The sequence below is a fragment of the Strix uralensis genome, chromosome 3 (assembly GCF_047716275.1).
Source record: "Strix uralensis isolate ZFMK-TIS-50842 chromosome 3, bStrUra1, whole genome shotgun sequence".
Lineage (NCBI taxonomy): Eukaryota > Metazoa > Chordata > Aves > Strigiformes > Strigidae > Strix > Strix uralensis.
Window position 1 is genome coordinate 76,412,840 of NC_133974.1, and position 17,005 is coordinate 76,429,844.

At 45.3% G+C, this 17,005-nt stretch overlaps 2 protein-coding genes across 7 annotated transcripts; both read left to right on the top strand.

Annotated features, from left to right (window-relative positions):
* Positions 1-710: 710 nt before the first annotated feature.
* On the top strand, positions 711-3,701 carry MRPL18 (mitochondrial ribosomal protein L18). The gene is made up of 4 exons (XM_074862959.1): positions 711-1,071; positions 1,808-1,988; positions 2,997-3,231; positions 3,497-3,701. Exons 1-4 carry the CDS (start codon positions 726-728, stop codon positions 3,566-3,568), a joined length of 834 nt encoding a protein of 277 aa, XP_074719060.1. The 5' UTR covers positions 711-725; the 3' UTR covers positions 3,569-3,701.
* A 973-nt stretch (positions 3,702-4,674) lies between these two features.
* On the top strand, positions 4,675-16,669 carry PNLDC1 (PARN like ribonuclease domain containing exonuclease 1). Of its 6 annotated transcripts, none has more exons than XR_012628180.1 (19): positions 4,675-4,819; positions 5,271-5,328; positions 5,447-5,520; positions 6,452-6,485; positions 6,609-6,732; positions 7,431-7,519; positions 7,810-7,910; positions 9,208-9,287; positions 10,275-10,412; positions 11,358-11,427; positions 11,683-11,768; positions 12,014-12,069; positions 13,134-13,201; positions 14,057-14,110; positions 14,316-14,358; positions 14,929-15,045; positions 15,490-15,665; positions 15,831-15,929; positions 16,493-16,541. XR_012628180.1 is itself a non-coding variant. In XM_074862960.1 (19 exons), the coding sequence occupies exons 1-19, from the start codon at positions 4,744-4,746 to the stop codon at positions 16,563-16,565; spliced, it is 1,599 nt and encodes a 532-aa protein (XP_074719061.1). In that variant the 5' UTR covers positions 4,675-4,743; the 3' UTR covers positions 16,566-16,669. The 6 variants fall into 6 exon arrangements, 5 of the variants coding, with proteins under 5 accessions (XP_074719061.1, XP_074719063.1, XP_074719064.1 ...); XM_074862960.1 differs by having other exon boundaries at positions 14,929-15,028; positions 16,493-16,669; XM_074862962.1 differs by having other exon boundaries at positions 13,137-13,201; positions 14,929-15,028; positions 16,493-16,669.
* Positions 16,670-17,005: the final 336 nt, after the last annotated feature.

The following is a 17,005-nucleotide window of genomic DNA, read 5'->3' on the forward strand; positions in this document are numbered from 1 at the left end:
CATCCCCCGCCCCTCAGGGGCGCGGCGCGGCGCGGGAGGGGGCGGAGGCTTCCCCACAGCGAGGGCTCGCTGCGGCGGGAGGGGCGGAACCTCCAGGTCCCCGCCAACGGCGCGGGGTTTGGGAGAGGTCGGGGTAACGCTGCAGCGGCCGGGGAGAGGGCAGCGGGAGGGGGCGACTCAGCGGCCGCTGCCGTGGGGTAGGCGGTACCGCGGGCCGCTTGAGCCTGATTCAGTAGCGGGAAGTCCGCCGTCTGCAGCGCACAAGAAGCAGTTTTGCTTTTAACAACGGCGGGCAGTTCTTGTAACGGCTTTGGTAGGCGCTCGGAGCCCGCCTCCCCGCCTTGCCACGCGCGGCCGTCCGCTTCCTGAGCCCAGCTCCCGTTTCTGTAGCCCCGTTTCAGAAAACGTAGCCTCAGTCTTTGCACATCGGCACCTCCTCACGCCCTTTCTCCAAATGAAAAAATTAAAGATCTCCTAAGTCGAGAAAAGCCTCTTTAACCAAGTAATAAGCGATAGGACAAGAGGTAATGGCCTCAAATTGCGCCAGGGAAGGTTTAGACTGGATGTTAGGAAGCATTTCTTTACAGAACGGGTTGTTAGGCGTTGGAATGGGCTGCCCAGGGAGGTGGTGGAGTCCCCATCCCTGGAGGTGTTTAAGAGTGGGGTCGACATAGAGCTTAGGGATATGGTGTAGTTGGGAACTGTCAGGTTAATGGTTGGACTGGATGATCTGCAAGGTCTTTCCCAACCTAGACGATTCTGTGAGCTGCCTCCTTTGTTCTGTCAGACGTGACTGGCACCACCACGCGCTTGCCCAGGCGGTAGTTAGTCAGCGGAACGGGAGCCGGGGTGGTCGGCGCTTCCGCATGACGTCATCAACGGCGGACGGAAGTTCCTTGAGGCTGCCTCCGGGGGACGTGCCGGCCTCGCCAAGATGGCGGCGCCCAGGTGCCCCTGAGCGGGGGGAGTTGACAGCCGCCCGCGGTCACGGCGGGCACCGGCTCCCCATGGCGCTGAGCAGCCGCAGCTGGTTGGTGCTGGCGGCCGCCAGGCTCCAGGCACGTGGAGCGGGTAAGCTCAGCCCCTCTGCGGCTCGCCATGCCGGTCCTTCCCGTCAGGGGGGCTCCGCGTCCCCTGTGCTGCCGGCGGAGGGCCGCTCCCAGCGCGATGCGGCCGCTAGGGGTGTTGGCGGCGCTGGTCCGCCTTGCGCAGGCCCCGGTCTTTGCCGGCCTCCCGCCTGTAATGGCCGTTCGGGCTGCTGTGGGGCGGGGGCGCTGCTGGTGCGTCTCCGGCCGGGGCGGGCGGTCTGACAAGGAGAGGCCGTGCCCGTCACAGTGGTGAGAGGTTCCCGCTGCCGCTCGGACCAGAAAGTTGTGTAGCAGTGTGAGTTCGCAAGCCTAACTCCAAATTCGTGTTTGTTAGGTTAATTAGTGACGATTAGCCTGACAGTATCGAGGATTTTTACCTTGTTATTTGGTAGCACTGTCGTTGGTTCTTTGTGTGCTTCAGTTTCAGTATTTTGTAAAGCCTTAATCCTAGGGATCTTCTAATCACGCATGAATTTCTATTTTATGCGTGGGTTTTGAACCACTGTTAAAACTTAATATACTTTTTAGCCTACAGTTCACCTCTTAAATTGGAGAAACAGGTTGAGCTCAGATAATCCATCTATTTAGTATTTTAAAATAACAGCCGATTTTGCCCTGCTAACTATACAAGCTGCATCATTCTGTATTGTATTCGTTCTATTGTCTGCACTACATATTTTTTTAAGTCTGTGGGATTTTACTTCCTGCTTCTCCCCAAGGTCTTCGTTTGGCATCAACTACGGTCAGTCTCAAAACTGAGACTGAAGTGGACACAAGTGAAAATGAGGTTGTTGCCCCGGACTTCACTAACAGGAATCCTCGGAATTTGGAGCAGTTGGCCCTGGCTAGGAAGGAGCGTGGCTGGAAGACAACGTGGCCAAAGCGTGAATTCTGGCATAGGTGAGTCAGAATTCATTTCTGCTGATGGCTGACTCCAAAAGAAAAAAACCAAAACAGCCAAATGAAACTAAAGCCCAGAAACCCACCAGGTGGAAATTCCTCAAAATGCACTTTTTGGGTTGCTGAATCAGTTGCCCCTTTAGTTGTTCTTAATCAATAGGTATCTTCTGTGTTCAGAGAACAGTAGGCTAGCATCAGGTGAAAGCAATGCGTTGAAAATCTTTCCATCTATTGTTAAGGTAGCAGTAATATTGCTTAAGCAACTGCTGTTTAACTTAGGATTTTTCTAGTCCTGTGCTGACTATGCATCATTGTTTTATTTGAGGCACCATAATGGTCTGTTTGAATTTTTTGGTGTTTTGGTTTTTTGTTCTTAAATGCTGATTGCTTTGTCCTCTGGAAAATATGTTCATTTTAAACTGGGCATTCAAAGTCATCATTTTGTATTTGAAGGAAGAACCACATCCAGTTTGTTCATACCTGGAAATGTGATATTGTCTCAGTGCAGTAAGAAATAGTTGCTCCTAATGCTCAGTGGTTACGTGTTACGGCTTATGAAGTAGTGCTTGACCACTTGCTGATCCTGACAAGGTGTTATCTGCTGTGTAAACATAAGAGATTGCTCAGTGAACTAAAGTTACATTTCTGCTGGAGCAGTTCCCCTGATCTAGCCCATAAGCACCCGTACCACGCTGTGCAGGTGCCCGGTGCTTGGCTTGGAGTGAGTGCTGGCATGAGGCAGCGTAGGACTCTGCACCTGCGTAACTGTGAAAAGTTGCTCTTGGAATTTCACTCTGCTAAACTGGTAATATGAGTCCTATTTTGAGTCCTAATAAGCAAAACCCTAGATAATAAAAGTGATACTAAGAATTCATTATTATATTAATAGTTCTAGTACCTTCACTTTTATTTCGTGAAGCGTGTCACGCGTTTAAGCATTTGGATGTGTTCTCTCTTTACGTCTGGAAAAGGCATGGTAATCCCATGTTGTTTCTTCCCTTTGCTCAGATTACGTCTTGAGCGGACACAGCATTATGTAGAAGCCTTCGTTGAACGCTCTAACGGGGATGTTGTGGTATCTGCCTCTACCCGAGAGTGGGCCATAAAGAGACACCTCTACAGTCCCAAGGGGGTAACGGCATGCAAAAACCTCGGCCGGGTAATGGCACGGCGCTGCTTGGAAGCAGGAATCAACTTTGTGAACTTTAAAGCTATTATCCCCTGGGAATATCGTTGTGACTCGGCAAGTACCCATCTCCTTACACTTGTTTGGCTCTTCTTTCCTTTTTAAGCATTAATTTTATGCCTCTTCACCATTAATTTTCTTATGTGGCTTGACAGTCCCTTCTTGCAACACTCAAAAGGGTAGCTTTGACAAGCTGCAGTTCCTGACACTGTGCTTCAGTGAGGCTGTTAACCTCTGCCCCTCCATGTAACATGTCCCCACTGATATTTCGGTGCTGATGCTTTTTCTTTGTATTTATTTGTGTCTTTGTCTTTTAAACAAGATTCAGGAATTCAAAAAAGCTGTGGAGGAGGGCGGTGTCGTTCTCTGTGAGCCACGAAGAATCTATCAGTAAAATGGAAACAGGAAAACTTTCCAAGGAACAACGATTACTGCTTTAGGTGTGTGTACCAGCACTGCGAAGGTCCGGAGCTGGAAAAAGTTGGAACATGGCATCGTATAAATAAAATATTTTAAAATGGACAGAAGTGTGTCATATTCTTGATTCTAAAATTATCAACGCCTTTAGGGCTAGAATAAACCGCTATCATTGTTCAGCCTTACAGGTTAACAGAATTTACTTCAGAATTCAATAATTTTAAAGTATATTTTCTTTTTAATATTTGATTTTGTGTTTGTTCTAACCTGAACTCTGGAAATGGTTAAATATTTGATCCCTGTACAATCTAATGTGAATGTTTAGAACTGTAATCAAGTTATGTGCTAAACTTGGTAAAAAGATTAAATTCCCTTATCTCACCTTTGCAGCTTTCTTGCAACCTGCAGATTCTAACTACTTAAACCTCGCAGGCCTTGGGAGGGAAGCTGCGCAGACGCCTGCTGTAGGGAGTAAAATGCCCCTTTCCCCCCCTTCTGTGTCTGCCTGCTGCTGGGCCACAGAGCGACGCCCTCAGCTCAGCTGCGCTCAGCTCGGCCACCTGGCAGGTGGATGGGACTGGCAGAGCTCCCCAACGTGTCCGGGCCCCGAACCCCACCGGTGCCTCGGAACTCGCTGTCGAGGAAGCTGGGCTGGGAGAGGCTGGCCCGCTCCCTTGTCGCTCCCTAACCCGGGGCTGTACCTGCTGCCTAGTTCTTGCAAACCCTGTGAGAGGTGAAAGGAAGGCCATGGTCGTGTGCCAGGGTTCAGCAGCGTGCCGTGTGAGACCGGCCCAGTTCTGCCCAAATCCTTAGCGTTCAACTGACATAATTCTTTTAAAACAATCCCACTCTTTTGCCGAATTTTTAACCTAGCGTTGGGTGCTGTTTCATTATGTTTAATACCTCGCAGATCGTGATAGCCATTGTGTGATCTTTATTTCCAGAAGACAGATGTACAGCAGGAGCTGCCTCAGCTTTCCGCGTGAGCGAAGGCTTCGCGTTTCGAGTCCAAACGTGGCCCCGGGCCGGTACCGCCGCGGCCCCGCAGGCCGCCCAACCCGGCCGCTCGCGCGTGCCGGGAGGGGTTTTTAAGGCCGGGTCGGAGCCGGCGCGGCGCAGGCGCGCTGGGCCGGGGGTAGCACGGCGGCCGCCATGGAGGTGGGGGCGGCGGGTTTCGAGCGGTGCCTGCCGCGCCTGCGGGGCTGCATTGGCCGCGCCGCCTTCCTGGGTGAGGCGCGGGCCGGGGCCGGAGGGGGGGGCGGCAGCCCTTGGAGGTTCTTGCCCGGCGAGGCCGTAGCGTCGCAGGCATCCAGGTGTATTTTAGCAGAAAATGGCGCTGGTGTGCAGTAGAACGGCGAGCGCTGAGACAGGGGGTTTTAAAACAGGCAGCAGAGGTTGGGAAGCGAGCCGCCTCTGCGGTGCTGGCCGCGGGTCGGTGGGCTGGGGATGTTAGTTACCGGGGCACACACGCTCCAAAGGGTGAGGCCAGCCCCTCCCGGAGGGATGTTTTCCGTTCCTCGCCCTCCCACAGGGACAAGGGAGTAGGAGACTCCGCTTCTGCGGCAGTCGGTTGCCTTTTGAGCTGGCTGCCGGTGGGTTTGACACAGAGGTTAGGGTGACGAGAGGCAATCCGTGCTAAGTATTTCAGATTTTTTTTGGTGTTCTTTCCACCTCAACAGCCCTTGATATGGAGTTTACTGGTTTACATTCAACTTTCCTGCAAAATAACGAGCCCAGGTAAAGCTGTTGGACTTGAAGTGTGAGGGAGACTTGCTCTTGCTCTGTGAGAACAACCTGTGCATTGCAAACCCTGTTGTTTCCACTCCCCTTCCCCCTATTCTGGTTTTGTCCATAGCCTCTTTGATTCCCCTGCAGAGCGGTACCTGAAGGCCAGGCAGAGTGTTCAGCGCTTCACTGTTACTCAGCTTGGTAAGTGCTGTTCTGGTACAGAAAATAATCTCCCGAGGCCTTAGTGGTAACAGATCTTTTGCCAGCTGGCAGGCCCTGCAGGTAGCTCTGGTCTTAATTCACTTGTTACAGAGACATTTGTTTGCTAAGGTAGGTTCCCCCCCCGCCCCCGATGTTTAATACTATCAACTTCTAAATATTTTAAATAATGTAAAGTCAGGTGGGCTGTATGCTTTTTTCTGGTCTAAAGTTTTTCATGTTTAAAGATTGTAGGTACAAATACAGGGCTTTTGAAACAGGGTGCAAGCAGGCACGGGTGACAGCAGCTCCTATTCAGGGCTGTGTCATTTGATATACTGTATGAATAAGGGGACTGTCAGAGGAAAATGAAGGCTAGTATTTCTGATATTCCTAAAATAATAACACAAGAAAGGGTCTGTAGTGGTCGTGGAGGGCTATTGACAGTTGAGAAACTAGCTCCAAAATGGCTTAAAATGCTGTTCAAAGCCTTAGACTATGTAAGATCTTAATGTGCTTTTTGGGGATTAATAGAAAAAAAAGAACCTAAGTAGTAAAAACCACATTTCAGTGCTCAGTGGTGCCTAGCTCCTTCCACATGCTTTTGCAGCGTAGTTGGACCCACATATCTGTGTATGCATAGTTGGAGATGTTTGTCACCAGCTCACCTCTTCTCCCTCATTGCTCAACCTATTTGCTATTTAATCAGACTTGACCCCTTTTCCCACTTAGCACTAAAAGGTTGTCCCTGTTCAGCTCTCAGGGAGCTGGGGAGTGACCTGGCAGTTCCTGTTAAGATTTGCACTGTGGCATTAGTGAACAGAAAACATGTACTCCCATCAGGAGATCCCCACATCTCTTACTTAATTTCCACAGTATCTGTAGGCATCCAGCTAAACGTTGCCATTTCAACAGAGGTTTCTCTCTCTTGCAGGGCTGGCAATATTCTCAAATGAAAATTCAAACAAGTAAGTAAAAAAACAGTTTTATGTTATAATGAAGACAGTGAAGTTGAGATTTTATGCAGAATTCTTTTGGGAGGAGTTATTTCTTGTGATTATCTTCTAGAAAGATTTTTCTCTTCGTTGTAGGTATGTCGTGCATTCATACAACTTTTTTCTCTTCCCCTCAACACTGGGAGTTACGGATGTCGAATTCACCCTCTCTGCATCTAGCATTCAGTTCCTCTCTCATTATGGCTTTGACTATAATAAGGTATGTAATCTCTGTGCCAGAAATCTAGAACAGAGGAAGTCCGTGAAATTACAGGAGAAATTAGGATTAATATCCCTAAATGCTATGTTTCTGGGGTAAATAGCATCTTGCTAAAGTATGAATGGATCGTGTGGCTCATTACCAACAGGGAGAGTGAGTGCTGTTTTTTCTGAACCGCCGTAGAGGCGGTAACTACATCTTTGTCAGCCTAAGACAGATTTCCCCACCTCAAGAAAGAAAAAATAATCTCTGGTGAGCTGAGAAGTTGGTAAACAGATCGCAGCGGGAGTCTTTACTAGCCATGAAGGTGGGGAAGTCTCAGTTTACCTGCATCTTGCATATTGCCACGTTTCCCATAAAATTCAGACTATGTCATCGCATAAGAGCACCGTTTAGCAATTCGGACAGGAAGCATCATGGTGTCTTGACACTTGAAGTATCTCATTGAAGGAAAGGTAAAAGCAGAGGAAAAAAAATAATTACGGTTGACAGAAACCCTTTTCTTTCCTCTATGTATAAACATGTCCTACTGTATATAAGAATGCATCTTAGATTACCTACAGTTTGTGGTTTTGATGAGGATATTCTGAGAATGAGGAACACCAGCATCTTCCAAGTATATGCAGGTTTTAGATCTGGAAAAGATCATGAAAGTCCAGGGGAGAGTAATCAACCTGGCATTTTCTTTTCCCTTGAAGTTCCTCAAAGATGGAATCCCATACATGAATGAGGTACAGGAGAAGATCCTTAGCCAGCATCTCTTAGCAGGTAGCTGGAAAGTCAGCAGGTGAGTGCTATTCAGAGAGATGGCTCCTCAGTACTGACTGTGTTGACAGTTCATCTTCACTCAGATCCCATTTTGTAGAAATACTAAAGCCTGCTGGTCTGAATGCCTTGCTGTTCCATGCTGTTACAGCATGCTGTAGTCTGAAGGAAAACTGAGATCACAGGATACAATCTGGAGAATTGTGTGAATGTTGGGAAATGACGCTTTTGCATTCCCGTAACAAGGCACAAAGCTCCATCTGTAAAGAGCTTTTTCTTACACTCTGCCTCTTTCCCCCGATCCTGCTTTAGTGCCCTGGACAGGGACGTGCTGAAGAAAGCTGTTGATGAAGTGACCAGTTGGATAGCTGCAGCAGAGGAAGAGGAGACTATGATTCTGCAGGATCTGAGTGGTGTGAAACAGGGTGCCTCCCTTAGGCACCTGTGGGCTCTGAGTGGCTTCATCACTTCTGAACCTTTGGGGCTGCTACTGTCCTTTGATGCCTGTTCTGTTAAGCTCTGTTGAGAGGGAAAGTACCTGGGCCCATCCTGCCTTTACAACTCTGTACGCCTCAGTTCCTGGCAGGTGTTCACCTCTGGGCTCTGCTTTTCCTGCTCCATTGGGGTGGTGGATCTTTCTGTAGTGGAAGTGAATATAGGTGCCTGGAGCATGCTTTGTGGTAACTGACTTCCATTTTGTGCCACTTCAGAGCGGCAACTGGAGAATGTATAGTTGCTCTGGATCAGGACAGCTTTTGACTTGTTTTAAATCCTGGGTGATCTGGTTTTTGTTTTCTTCCCCTTGGAGAAGGGAAAGGTGGGTCTCCTTTCAGAGTTTGTTCCCTCTCATGCTGAGCAACAAGGAGTCCCATGGAGACACATATATATTCCAGTGGGGATAAACAGGCCACTTAACTACCTGCATTAGCTTTTGGGAGCACTATAAGAGAGCTGAGGAATTTCTGTGTTGTTTTGGAGGAGTTGAAGTACAGGGAATTGTAGCAGAGAATAGTATGTACATTTACTCACAGAAATCAAATCTTAATCCTTTAGGTTAGGGAATAAAATACAGAAAAGGTTAGGAAGGACAGAAAGTATTTAAGGCTTTGTCTGTTGATGCTTTTTTTCTGAGTGTGGGGAGTGTGCTGTGTTTTGTATCTGCTGCATCAGGTGTAGTAGATATGATACTGATAGTTTAATAGAGTCTGGCAATGGTGAGCACCTGTGACAAGAAAGATACTTATTTAAGTAAGCAATAAGACTGATTAAGGTGTCTTTTTGCATGCTATTCAGAAGACGACTGGGTTAGTTCTTTATCAGCTGTGGGGGAAAATGTGTTGGTACCTCTGGGTGTGTTTGCCTTCTGGGTGTGTTTCTTGAAACCTTCCAAAAGCCACAGTCAGTCTTTTTCAGAGTAGCAGCCTTCCTCCCTCTTCAGTTAGCCTTTTCCTTTCCTATGTGTCCTCACAAAAACTTATTTGGATGAAGTTACCACTGTGACCTGTTGTTGTTTTGGTTTGTTTTTTTCTCCTGTCAGCATGTATGGTAATATACAAAGATCATACATTCAGAAGTATTTTCTGTACTCTGGGGGAAAAACATCTGGTCAGTCCTTCTGTCTAGAAAAATGTGTTTTCCTAAACAGGCTTGTCTGAACCTCTGAAGTTTTTACTGCCTTTTTTTTTTTTTAACTTTTTTTCTTTGTCTTAGGCTATCAGATGTTTAAAGTTCAGCTGGTTCTGAGACAGGCTCTCCAAAATGTTTGGACACAGCCCCTTGGAGACAAGAAGGTGAGATGGAGTCGTGGGCCTTCTGAAAAGAGGGTTTATATCTAGACAGAGGAGACTGGCCTTCTTGCAGGGACTCTGAAATGTTGCTTGTACTTTTAATGGCAGAGTCCAGGAGGAGGAGAAAACAATGACAAAGGAATATTCTGGGAAGTGTTGATTGTGGGATCCCAAGAAAAGGGATCCATAAAACTGAGTAACTTTGGTCTCTGTTTGTCCTGTAGCCACAAAATACATTGAGCTGGAAGTGCTTGTCTTTCAGGCACTTCTGGTGGGACCCTCTCTGTCTCCAGATTTTTAGATCTCTCCTTCAATACCTCCACAAGAATGTACAGTTTTTAGCCCTTTTTTTTTTTTTGTGTGGTTTTCCTTTTCTGACTTTTGCCATGTAGTTACTTTGAAGATTCCTACTCTGTCTGTTAGATGGCTTGCTGTTTTGCTATTTGCTATTGCTCTCTTACATTTGGTGCAATATTTTCTGAATTAACCTATGGCTGTGGACTTCTCAGAACAGAAGTATGATACCAGTCAGTTGCTTAGAAATAGATTACAGAAGGGGTTTTTTTGCATTAGTACTATTTTGGTCTGATAACCATTGTCAACAGTGACAGATTTACCCAGCCTTCTCACCTGAAGCATAGCCTTTGTGGACTTGGTTTGTGTGATTGCTGTTTGTTTCTGGTTTTCAATGCCTTGAACGTACCATATTGGTGTCAAGTTAAACTGAATTATGTTCATTTGTGCTCCAAAAAAACTCTGGTAGGAACCATCCTCTTAACAAGAGAAACATCAGTAAGACACCCTTAGAACAGGTCTCTTTTGTTACTGGAGCACTGATTTCCATATGGAAGAGAAGTGAGACAGCCCTAAGGTCCCAGGGGATGCACTATGTCTCCATCCTTCATAGCCTAGAAGCTGAACTTGTTCTCAGCATTACTGAACCCCAGTAAGCAATGGGAGGCTGAGCTACCTAATGACCGTTCTTTTCAGGTAATGGTGAAAAAAGTGAGTCCACACCATCGTCAGCTTCTGGAGAACTCTCCTTATGACTACTGCCAGAAGGAGCTCATTCTCCTGTCTGCCCGGGGCTTCACTAACCTCTTCCAGACACTTGTTAAAGCCAAGAAGGTAAAAGGTCTCATCCCTACTCTCATTTTTCATCTCTTTTTGATTTGGTACGCTGGATGTAGAGGGATGATAAAAGATAAAGTAGCAATTTATATTAAATGACTTAACTCATTCACTGTGATCATCCTGTTTAGTTGTCCACCAGATGTAAATCAGATGAATTCTTAGATTGCAGCCATGGTTTGAAAAAATGAGTGTTAAACATTATGTCTTCTTACTGACCACATCTCACTCCCAAAACATGCTCAGAATGATGAAGCCGAACACTAGATTTCCCTGTGTTACTTTTCTATTACTCCTGCAAACCAAGTGCAGCCAGGGAAGAGGGAGACCGAACCCATTCTGCAGTGTGTTTCTTACGTCACTTGAGAAAATGCAGGAGTTGACAATGATGAAAATCCTTGTGTTACGCAGCATGAGTCACCATTTAAGAAAGCTGAGCAGATTCTTGCCTTTTAAAAGGGCAAGTTATGCTTTTCAGCATGTGACAGACCAGTTTATTGGACCATATGGACCATTGGTCTGATTATGTGTGGAAATTCTTACATTCTGTATGCAGATTGTTGAATTTCAGCTTCAGAAGACCATGGGTGATGTGCAGGCAAAGGCTGTCCCTCCCCTTGTAACTGAGCCTATAAACCTGATGGCTGCAAGATTTTACCAGTATTCAGCTGAACTGAGAATCCACCTAGCTCCTTAGGTCCACTCAAACTAGAATGCTGCTGAAAAAATACCCTGCTCAGAGAGTCCACAAGTCTGATTTCATGAAAGCAGTAGTCCTTCTGTGAGCCTTGCAGCCTGAATGACTTTTGGGTAAGCGTGTGTGGATTGCTCTCCACCGGAGGAGAGGTTTACAGCTGTTGAGCATGCCTAAAATTGGTTATCTCTGAGCTTTCTTCAAAAAATATGCTCCAATGGGCTGTTATGTTTATATTCTTCCCATAGCCCCTGGTGGGACACAACATGCTTATGGACCTTATGCATCTTCATGACAAGTTCTACAGGCCCCTTCCAGGTAATGCTGTACAGAGCTGCTGTCCTCAGGCTGCTGCCTTTGCAGTGGGGATGGGACAGTAAGCACAGTGGTCATTTGCCACCCCAGCCACCCACAGTGCTTAGCAAGCAGCAGTGCTAGTTGCCTTTTCTGAGATCTAACTGCTGGAGTGGTGCATTGTTCCTCTGACTTCACCTCTCTTTATTACTCATTTGAAATACCATGGGCTTTTCCTCAGTTTTACGATGTCTTTCTCCACTTGTGTTTCACTTTCAGAAAGCTATGATGAGTTTAAAAGGAACATTCACAACCTGTTTCCTGTCCTCATCGACACCAAGACTGTAACAAAATCCATCTGGAAGGTGAGATGCAAAGGTCTTTTTTTTTTTTTTTTTTTTTTTTTTTGGAGTTAAAGCTTATCTTTCACCCAGAAGAGAGGGTATCTTTCCTCAGTGCCCTGTGGTCACAGAACTGTGATCAGTTCTCAGTGTTGCCCTGAGACATTCTGATTTTAGATCTCATTTAATGAATCAGCAGTACCAGTAAATGAGCTCACTTACTGTGAAGTCTGTCTTGGTTGGTTTCCTAACACGTTCTTCTCTTGCAGAAGTATCCGTTTCCTCGAGTATCTAATCTCTTGGAGGTGTATGCGGCTTTGTGCGGGTAAGTGGTGGGCTATAAAGCTTTCAGCAATCCCTTTGTTTTCTTGGGGCAGATATTTCAAAGTCAGTCATTTCGTATCTTTCCCTCCTCCCAAGTGTTTTTCAGCTGGTTTCTTGTCTTTCTAAATTTAAGAGCAAAAGATATGCTCATCTTTCTTATAAAGTAATTGTAGAGTAAATCATTTGTTCTAAGTCACTTCTCATATGGTACCACCATTACTTCATTGGTGACAAGTTTGGCTTGCAGACAGCCTTACATACAACTTTAGAGTTGAATGTTGCTTATGTCATATTATGAAATGACTTTCAGTTCTCAGTGAAAATGCACCCTAATTTCAAATTCCCAAGAAAGAGCTGCACTGAGCCCAAAGCAGAAACTAAATACTGTGTTCAAATGGAGCACATGCACAGATGTCATATTTTATGAGCTTAGCCATGATGTGATAGAAGAGTTCTCTTTTTTATACTTCTTTTGTGGCTAATTTTTTTTTTGTCAATTTTGCTAAGAAAAAATTTCACCTGTTTCTTCTCGCCCCCTACTACCAAGAAGGAGATGCAAAATTAATGCTTATAAAAACAGTACTGGGATTCTGAAGTACTTTTGGTTGGTTGGTTTAGCAATTTCAGACTGCAGAATCTCCAAGTTTTTATGCTTGCTTGTTCTTTCTTTTATTTCAGTCACTCTGTGGGTATCTGTTTTATTAATCTATCCTCCAGAGTTCCCCATTCAAAGAGCACCATCTAGTCAATCCTTCTCCTTGGAGTTTTCCATTGATTTTTAGATTCGTTTGCATTTTTTTGTATGCAGTTAGAGCAAACTTGGTGCTTAGAAGGTTTGATTTGGGGAAGAGACTGAGGAAGTCTTTAGGAGTTAGTTTTCTGGAAGAAAACTGGTAGATATTATTCAGCTAAGCATCTTAGGCTTTTCATAGAATACTACCAAAGTTCCTTTTAAAGCCTTTAGTAGTTTTTTCTGAAATGAAGCCACAGGTCACTAGAGAACAATAACTTGTCTCTACTGTAATGAGGAAAGACAAAATTCTTACACATCCAACTTGTCTTCAGCAGCAACCTAAATCCCAAAGATCCACCATACCCAGTGATAGTTCTTGCAAGTGACTGCTCAAGATACGGTATGTTCTTAAGCGAATCTTCCAAGTCAGGTAGCTAAAAAGGGTTTTGTTTTACTCTGTGGATGTCCACATGCAAAGCATGAGTGAGTGCCAGTGGGTCTGCTGAATTTGCACCGAGCTGCCAGTACACATTTTTCTCCAGACCCAAATCCTGCACTCCTAAAACATCAGGTAGCTGCCAAGGGTAATGCAGGGTAGGTTTGCATCGTGCAGCTAGCACGAATGATGTTTACACTAAGTTGGGCTGAACTGAGCCTGACTTGGGGCTGTGAAGAGTCGGTAGCCCTTGGAAGGGGCAAGGGGAGGTGGGAAACAGTGGTGCTAGAATGGAAAATAGTGGGAGCTAATGGGAGGGACGTCCCAAAAAGTAGCAGGAGCTTGGTGCTTCATATGCAGGGCTAGTGCTGCTGCATGTGCAGGAGGTTGTGTTCAGTACATGGTGTGATACTGGCTGAGAGGCAGACATTTCCTAGCTTCTCTTGGCAGCGTGGTGTCCTGCAGCGCAGGGCCTCCTGTGTTCTCAAATTGTTCCCATACCATCAATAACATATACAGCGCAATTTGGTTACATCTTCATGAAAGTTAATTTTTTTATGTGCATCTCAGTAAGCTTTTTCAGCCATTCGTGTAGCTGCTGCCTTTTTGTTGGTGTCACTTTCAAATGCATGGTAGAAGCATAGACTTTCTATGGGGTGTAAAGGTTCCGGGGTGAGGAAGGAAACAGAGCTGAGGGTGGGGGGGAAAAACTCCAAAGCAGAACAGTGAATCTTACAAATGTTAGGATTCTGCAGTGGAGCAGTTTCCACAGTGTGCTAAAAGTGTTTACTCCTTTTTGATTTTTTTGGACACTTACAGCTGAGAAGAAATCTCCTCATGAGGCAGGCTATGATGCGTTTCTCTGTGGTTCAGGTAAAATACTTCTTAAACACTTCAGAGTTTGTGTTGGGACTTGACAATTCCTTTCCTGCTCTGTAGCTCTATTTGACCCTAAGAAATACTTGTTTGTATACAGTCTGTTGCTCTTAGTAACTTAGCTGCACTTTAGTGAGTTTTTGCTTTCCATTTGTTAAGCTTCTTTAGCTTTGTTCTAATGCCACTTCATTATTCCTCCTAGTTCTTCTGAAGTCAGCTCACTTACTACTGTGCAGATCCACAGAGTGAGTAATGTTTAAACGTTTACTGAAAATTGCATTACGTGGATGGGTCCTACAGAAAACAGTTGTTAGTTTGCCCTGGCTGGCTTTTTGTTTTGCAGGCTGGCCTTCCTTTCAGATAAGAGAAAGTGTTATTGGAAATGTCACTGTTCTAATTAGATTTTTATTTTATAAATCTGAAAGTAGTAGCTTTATGTCAAAGCTGACATTTAAAAAATTAAGTCAGGGGTCATGCAATGGCTCAGAGGTTGGGAAATGGCATTGTGACTCCTTTTATCCTGAACAAGCTCTCCCAAGTTCAGTTCACTTGGGTAAGGGTCAAATAATTTTCCATTAGTTTCCATTTTTGAAATCTGTGTGATTCAGTGCCTTCAGTTAAGTTCCTAAGAGGCAACTGTTCAAAACCCTTCCCTTTGCTTGCAGATTTTTGACTTCTGTAGAAGATACCAAGATCTGAAATACCTATTTTGTCACCAGCTAGAGCTTCTTCAGGAGCATTGTGCTCCAGAGACACTGTGCAGCAGTGCAGCACTGGAGAAACAAAATGTTGTTCTATTTTGTTTTCTGATGTAGTGATGCAATGGAAGCTGATCCTTCTTTCTCTCAGTATCTCACCGTGTTAGCTGAGCATCTGAACAAAGTGAATTTCATCCGAGGTGGTGTTTCAAGCATTGTGCGTATGAGTTGCAGGTCTGTGACCGGTTTGTGGGGTGCGTAGGTCAGTAGCCTAGTTGATGGCTTCATTAGGGGAGAAAAATCCACCAGTGCCAAGGCCCACCTTGGCAGAAGTTGCCATCATACAAATGACACGACTGACCTTTCGAAATGGAAAATTAATTGAATTTCACCTTTGTGAAATGTTTTAGTATTGTTATGCTGTAAGATGGCATTAGTCAGTTTACATTGCCCTAATTCTCTCTGCTCTGTAAGAGAGCTTGCTGTTTCTCTGGTAATCATGACAGTTTGCTTCTATGACTGAACCTTGGGACAAAAGAAAAATAATTTTACACCAACAGCTGTGTTGTACAACCTGTCTCGTTTGTGTATCACATTTTGCTTATTTTCTGATTATATTAGTAGTGCTTCTATAGTTTTTCTGAACTCAGATATATCTCAGTATTCTTCATTTTCCAGAATTTTTCTGGGGAAGATGCTCCCTGCCAACATCCCCCTCGCTTGGTTGTCCATGTCCAAGGCTGGCCTGGGCTGAATGAAAGGCAGATTTACCAAGAGTTTAAAGCTCTTTGTCGCTTTGATGTCAGACGGCTTTCAAAGAATCAGTTCATTCTGCTTGCCAGTAAATTTAAGCAGTAAGTGACCAGAAAGCCTTAATTCCCTGTCCCTTGATCCTCTTCAATCCAAGTCTTCATCCCACCCTCCCTCTGCTGTGACAAGTCTTAAGATTCCTGTCCTGAGCTGTGGGATGCTGTAAGCAGCCTGCAAGTCGTGGCTTGTGACAACCGCTTTCATTACAGCGTCAGGCTTGTTCTGCGAGATTATAAGCATCACCCTCATCTCCGGATTTCCGTCTATCGCCACTGGAGGCACTCCCCACGCGTGAACTGTCTGCTGCAGTGAGTTGCGGGAATCACAGGAATAGGGAGGGGGTAAAGTGTGCCTTTCAGGGTGTTGGGCCCTGTCACAGCAGCAGTCTGCCACTCTTAGCAATGTTCTTCTGCCAGCCCTTCAGAAGAACAAGGGGTTCAGAAGCAGGTTTGCTTGCTGACTGCTGGGTGGCTACTTGTGAGCTTTCAGCCCTGGGCAACTGGGCTTTTGTCTTGATCCTGATTAACTGGGGGATGTTACCCCATGGATAGCACAAGATGATGTATGTGCTGTCGTAATAGACAGAGGGTTATTTTAATGAGCTGTAGCTAGCTCTAATAAACTTAGGGAGAGAGGCGGAGTCTCCCAGATGTGGGATGTGTTTTTTCTACAGCACAGTTGAAAACTCGGTAGTAGGAGAGAATTCCAGATTCAAAGTGCACCCCTCTCATGAGGTGGTGACAGCAATGCTCATGAAGGGTGGATTTCTGGCCTGACACAGTTTGTGAAAGACTCTCAGTGCATAATAAGAACAAAATTAAGCCCTAACTATAAGTAGCCTAATGGCATTTTTATTATTCTTGCCCTTTAGAGTCTCTGGTATTGTGGCACTGTGGTCTCTCTTGGCCTTTGTACTCGGAGGAGCTCGTTGCTGTTCATTCTAAAGGACTGCCTTACAGATGAGGCACGAGGAACACATTTTTTGTGGTGTCTATGATTTGTTTCATTTAATTTCATTCAGTAAACTATGAGGAAAAAAAAAAAGCTATGAATAGTGGTTTTAATTGCTTTCTTGGAAATGTGTTTTTAAAGACGATGTGCTGGTTTCCATTTTGTGGTATTTTGTACTCTGTTCAAAACATAGTTCTCTCCTGAAGAGGGAGAGATGGTTCTTTTGATGCCTAATTTACTCTGATCCTCAGTTGGTTTTTCACAGCTATTCATAACCCCAGTTTGTTCCCAGTGTTTGTGCTGCTGCATAAAACACATTTCTGATGAAGTTTGGGAAGTTACAAAATGAAAGGGGCTTATTTAGCTGCAGTTGTAAAGCAGGGGAAATGTCACTGTTTACCAAATGAAAGTGGGTAGAATTGATGGAGAAACA

Excerpts from the sequence above, each read along its gene's own strand:
- PNLDC1 (XM_074862960.1), top strand. The coding sequence starts at position 4,744 with ATGGAGGTGGGGGCGGCGGGTTTCGAGCGGTGCCTGCCGCGCCTGCGG. Across the intron at positions 4,820-5,270 it reads TGGCCGCGCCGCCTTCCTGG|CCCTTGATATGGAGTTTACT; the intron begins GTGAGGCGCGGG and ends CCACCTCAACAG. Across the intron at positions 13,202-14,056 it reads AAGTGACTGCTCAAGATACG|CTGAGAAGAAATCTCCTCAT; the intron begins GTATGTTCTTAA and ends GGACACTTACAG.
- MRPL18 (XM_074862959.1), top strand. The coding sequence starts at position 726 with ATGATCTGCAAGGTCTTTCCCAACCTAGACGATTCTGTGAGCTGCCTC. Across the intron at positions 1,989-2,996 it reads AAGCGTGAATTCTGGCATAG|ATTACGTCTTGAGCGGACAC; the intron begins GTGAGTCAGAAT and ends CCCTTTGCTCAG. Across the intron at positions 3,232-3,496 it reads GGGAATATCGTTGTGACTCG|ATTCAGGAATTCAAAAAAGC; the intron begins GCAAGTACCCAT and ends CTTTTAAACAAG.